Below are 5,344 nucleotides of genomic sequence, written 5' to 3' on the forward strand. Positions count from 1 at the left end.
GTTGTTCCCCCCCGGCAGCGGCAGCGGGAGCGATGGAGATGCAGTCGTACTACACGAAGCTGTTGGGAGAACTGAACGAGCAGCGCAAGAGGGATTTTTTCTGCGACTGCAGCATCATCGTGGAAGGGAGAATCTTCAAAGCCCATAAAAACATTTTATTCGCCAACAGTGGGTATTTCCGAGCCCTGCTGATTCACTACATCCAAGACAGCGGCCGCCACAGCACCGCCTCGCTGGACATTGTCACCTCGGAGGCTTTCTCCATCATCTTGGATTTCCTTTATTCTGGAAAACTGGATCTCTGTGGGGAAAATGTTATCGAGGTGATGTCTGCTGCTAGCTATTTGCAAATGACCGATGTGGTTAATTTCTGCAAAACCTACATAAGGTCATCGTTAGATATTTGTAGGAAAATAGAGAGAGAAGCTGCTTTTTATCAGGCGGATAGCGGGAGCGTGAGTTCTGCGAGAGAGGGCACCTCGTACAGCTCCAAGAGCCAGTGCTCTGCCTCTGTCTCTTCCCTGCAGGAAAAGGAAAGGATTTTGGATTGCCAGCGAGATCCTCCCTGTGGCGAGTGCAGCAGTTGCCATCCCCTGGAGCTTGTGGTCAGAGACCCCGTAAGCAGCGACTCTCCAGACAACGTGAATTCATCGTTACCCAAAGGGGTGGAACCCAAAGTGGAGTTTGATGCGGATGAAGTAGAGGTAGAAGTGGGTGAGCGGCTGCCGCAGTACCCGACTCCGTTGTCCCTCGAGCAGATGGATGAGGGGCTGCACGGTGGGCAGGCGATGGACCTGGCCTGTAATAACTATCACATGAAACAATTCCTAGAGGCCCTGTTGCGCAACAGCTCAGCTCAGAGAAAGGATGATGTGGTTCATCACTTTGTCCGGGGCTTTGAGGGTAGGCCAGAGGATGCAGGGGTGGCCATGAGTTCCATGATGGACATTCACAGCGACTGGTATGGTGAGGACACAGGTGAGAGGACACCGGGGGGGGGCTGTAGTCTGTATAATCGAGGAGAAAACTGCTTAGTGGTGCCGCTTCCTTTGTTACTCTCGTTCTTGTTCAGGAATATATTGCTGAATATTATGGTGTAGCAAAATAAACTGTTGTTCTGGACTTCAAAAGAAAGCTGTACTCGTTTATTCAGTGCAGCACTCGGGAGGTAAGTATTTCTACCAGCTTTTATGGTCTGTTTGGAACAGATGCTGGTGCCTGGTGTTGGTGATAGTGCTTGAATAAACAATCACTTTGGGGACCTTGTTGAATGGCAGGTGCATTTCTAAAAAGAATCTTCTTCTCATAATGTTTGTGTTATAAAGAGCAATTGGAAAGATAAATTGAGCTGCCACAAGAGGGATCTGCTGTAAAACCTGACAGAGCAGAAGTAGCTTCTTCCACATGGGTTGCTGGATGATAGTCTGTTTGCTGAGACTTCCTTTGAATTTCAAAAGGGCAGAAGTCAGTTTTATTCAATACTGAGTGATACCTAGAAATTCTTTAAGAGCACTAGATGCATTAAACTCTCTGGCATTGCATAAAGGTGAGACTTAACTTTTACTTCTAGAGGCAAACTCGCTTTTCAGCTGCTGGTGACCTGAGGTTCTGCTGCTTTCCCAATCCCAGCGCTTGTTGGGATGTCTCACGATGACAGGAATGTCTCCTAGCAGAAGTGTAGGGGACCTGGAGAAGAAGGTCACGTCCATATGCATTTCTCCTGAAGTGGACAATAAGGATTGGACATTTTATCTGCTTATGATAATGTTGGTGCACAACTCGCCTCGTCTAAACTGCCCTGTGAAGACAGGAGGTGGCTCTGACCAAGCGCTGTGGCTGTTCAGGATGTGACAAAGGGAGTCACGGTGTGAGCAGCAGAGAGGAGATATTTCACTGAATATCCTACTCTAGATAGGAGTCTTCATGTCATTTGCAGCTCAGGCGTGCACGTGTGATCTTAAAGTCAATAAACTCAACATGATCTCTCACTGCTTTAAACAAGATGTCTGATAAAGTCACAGATCCAATCCTAAAGTCACCAAAAGACTAAAGTCACCAGGCCATGCCTGTGGTTTTTGATGTGTAGTGAAGCAAGAGCATCTAACACACAAACTGTGCTCACTTTTATTCCTCTCATAAAATCTTCAGCCTGATAATGAATCATTAAGAGGGAAATGCTTCTAGAAAATTAGAGAGATTATCAGCTGTTATGACAATATATCAGAAATGTTAATGGTAGATGTGCTTTAAATAGGAGTGGGGAGGAAACCCCAAACCTTGCATTAGTTCTGTTTCTCTGCTAAAACTGAACATCAGAAGCATTTAGGAGAGTGGAAGTGTCTCTTCTCAGCTTTTAGTGCTCCTGCTAGCTTAGTATTTTCCCAAGACACCAGGAATGAGAAATGCAAAGTCCTGATAAAAGAATGGTGTGCATTCAGGCTGACAGATGAGATAAATGCCTCTTATTTTCAAGTGTCCACATCTGTTCCAGTTATCCTGGTCCCCTTCCCAGCTGATGGAGGGTAAACAGGCACCTCTAGAGAGCCTGGAAGCAAGGCAGCTCTGAGAACTGGTTTTATTTGATTCTTTTCTTTTTTAAACAGAGCTCTAAGTGCCCAGCAGGGATTAGCAATACCTTGTGAAGGTCCAAAATCAGGTGAGATTAATTTCACTCACATGTTAATACTAGACACTCCTTTTTTTGAGACTGGGTTGGACAAACTTTAGCACAAGGAATGTTCTACAGCTCCTCCTGCTTCTGTTAAAGAGCTCAAGGCTTGATGGACCAACCCTTTCCTGAATTAGTACCTGAAACAGGGAAACTTAATCTTTTAGTACAACATCTCAATCTTTATTCTGGAAAGGAAGCTCCTATCTGGGCTGATAGTGAAAAACTTGGCAATACCCATGTTTATATAAAATGTGATCTTCAAATTTAATTCTCTCTTTTTGCATCTGACTTCATAAATTATATTATTACTTGTGTGCATGTAGTTTGATTTTAGGAAAAGTAAAATATAATCAAGTGTATTTGAGTCCTTCATCTTGTGATTACCAATCGAAATGCTCAAGTGAACGGCAGCAGAAACAAATATTCCTATTTATAGATGGGTTCCCCACATCTAAATTTATGCTCTTTGTAAAAGCATCTGGGAAACATTGTGCTACTTCTACCTATAATTTGAGTTAAAGATTTTACTTTCTAATGCTGCCTAATGCTAATGATATCTTAAAAAAAAAGGAAGTAGGAGACCTTCTGTGGCTGAGGTAGTGCAGAGACTCCACTGCACTAAAAGTGAATTTTTAGCACTTAATTAAATGGCTTCTTACAATAAAATGAATTTGTTTTTCTGTTGTGAGCCAACTCCTTTTAAGAGTATTGGCTTTGTTAGTATAGGCAAGCTGATTTTCAAAGGACTTGATCCATCTGCAGCAGCATGAATGTCTGCTGAAATTGCACAACCTACAGAAATTCCAGGTGAGCCAAAGACAAAGAGAGGGGAAAGTGCAATTACCTTGACTCAGATTTGCAGCACTGGAGGATAAGAATCCAACAAAGCTAACACTGGGGAACTGCCTAATCTAATGGCTTGTGTTTTTGTGTTTTTTTTCCCCAAAAGGTGATGTGTTAGTTGTGCCAATCAAGCTTCACAAATGTCCGTTCTGGCCCTACACGGCTAAACAGAAGGGAATATTGAAGCGGCACATTCGGTCTCACACGGGTGAGAGACCCTACCCCTGTGAGACGTGCGGGAAGCGTTTCACTCGGCAGGAACACCTTCGGAGTCATGCTTTGAGTGTAAGTTTGAAAGATTCTAGCAGGAAATTTTTAAATGTGGGGGGTTTTTTTGTTTTGTTTTGGTTTTTTTTGCCATTTCCCAATTGTATTTCCCAAAATATTTTGAACAAAACGATTGTTGTCAATGTGAGATAAACTTTTCTAATAATAAGTTTAAGCCACTGATATTTTGTTCATTAGTACTTATGTGGCCCCAAATCTTTTGTCACTGGAAAAAAATGATGGGATCATCTGCCCTTTAGCTTAAGTGGAGATGTTTTTCTGTTCTAGGAATATATGCAAACCAGCACCCCAGAAAGAGCTACAGCAAGAAGGCAGATTGCCCCTTTTTTTACCATAACTTTTTTATTTCTAACTTCAGGTGCATCGATCAAACAAGCCAATTATCTGCAAAGGTTGTAGGAGAACATTCACAAGTAGCCTGTCTCAAGGATTACGACGCTTTGGCTTGTGTGACAGCTGTACCTGTGTGACCACAACCCACGAGGACTCCATGCCCATTAACCTCAGCCTAATGGAACCTTCATCAGAAGGCCAAGAGAAGGGTGATGCTGATAACGATTGGCCCATATATGTGGAGTCTGGAGAGGAAAATGATCCAGCTGATGATGATGATGGTGATGACAAGCAGGAAATCCACAGGAGTTTAGCAGATCGAGAAACACTTATGTAGCAGTGGGAGGATTTAAAGTGTCTCCCTAACACTGGTCGGTCTGCAACAGAAAACTGCCTGTTTACCCAGTTAGTGAGACTGTGCTGGTTTTTATTATTCCATTTTTTTAATAGAAGAGTGGGGAGAACTGGAATTTTTAATACTTTTTAAGTTTTCAGTGCTGTGCACCAGAAATCTGTGAAGAATCTTCTGTCTGGGGTTCACAGAGGTTATACTTGAGCAATTTCCAGTGATGTCTCTGCCTCCTAGTTTTGCTTTTGCAGGTGGAACATCTCTGTTTTGTTTTGATAACAGGTTTCTTCAAAATAATGCTGTCATGGTCCTTAATCCCTGATGTGAAAGAGGCACCATCTTCTCTCTGAAGATTCCATTAAAAGAAATGCAGTTTTCATCCATTACCTTGGACTTTTCTAAACTAAGTGGTGATCCTTCTGTGTTAGGACAGTATTATCTAAATTGTAAACCTGAAGTGTTTGCTTAGACTGGATTCAACCTGGAAACCAGGGCAGACAAACCAGGAGAACAAAAATACGCTGCTGCTGAAAGCACAGGCACTAAGAATAAATATATTTCACGTGTCCTTAATTGCAGGTATTTAGAGAACAAGCTTCTCTTTCTGGATTGTTTTTATTGCATCTTCCTCTCTCGAGGGCTTGAACTACAGATCTTCAGATGTGTCTTTAATGTCATTTAGACATGAGTAGTCTTGGCTTAAGAAACATTAAGCACACGTTATGGTGTCTTGTGTCCTGGTCTCTCAGATTAAGTGAACTGCCCAATTCTCTTCAGCTTTTTACATTAGAAGTTAAAAGCTGTCAGTCAGGTTACTTGGGAATTCTGATTGTGGTAGATTAAATAGCCAGACTGACAGC

General features: G+C 42.7%; 1 protein-coding gene across 1 annotated transcript; it reads left to right on the forward strand.

The window, feature by feature from the left end:
• Positions 1-19: 19 nt before the first annotated feature.
• On the forward strand, positions 20-4,592 carry ZBTB8B (zinc finger and BTB domain containing 8B). Its single transcript, XM_010168058.1, has 3 exons — positions 20-978; positions 3,621-3,799; positions 4,161-4,592. Exons 1-3 carry the CDS (start codon positions 33-35, stop codon positions 4,470-4,472), a joined length of 1,437 nt encoding a protein of 478 aa, XP_010166360.1. The 5' UTR covers positions 20-32; the 3' UTR covers positions 4,473-4,592.
• The last annotated feature ends 752 nt before the right edge of the window (positions 4,593-5,344 follow it).

The sequence above is a fragment of the Antrostomus carolinensis genome, unplaced genomic scaffold, assembly GCF_000700745.2.
Source record: "Antrostomus carolinensis isolate BGI_N321 unplaced genomic scaffold, ASM70074v2 scaffold12845, whole genome shotgun sequence".
Lineage (NCBI taxonomy): Eukaryota > Metazoa > Chordata > Aves > Caprimulgiformes > Caprimulgidae > Antrostomus > Antrostomus carolinensis.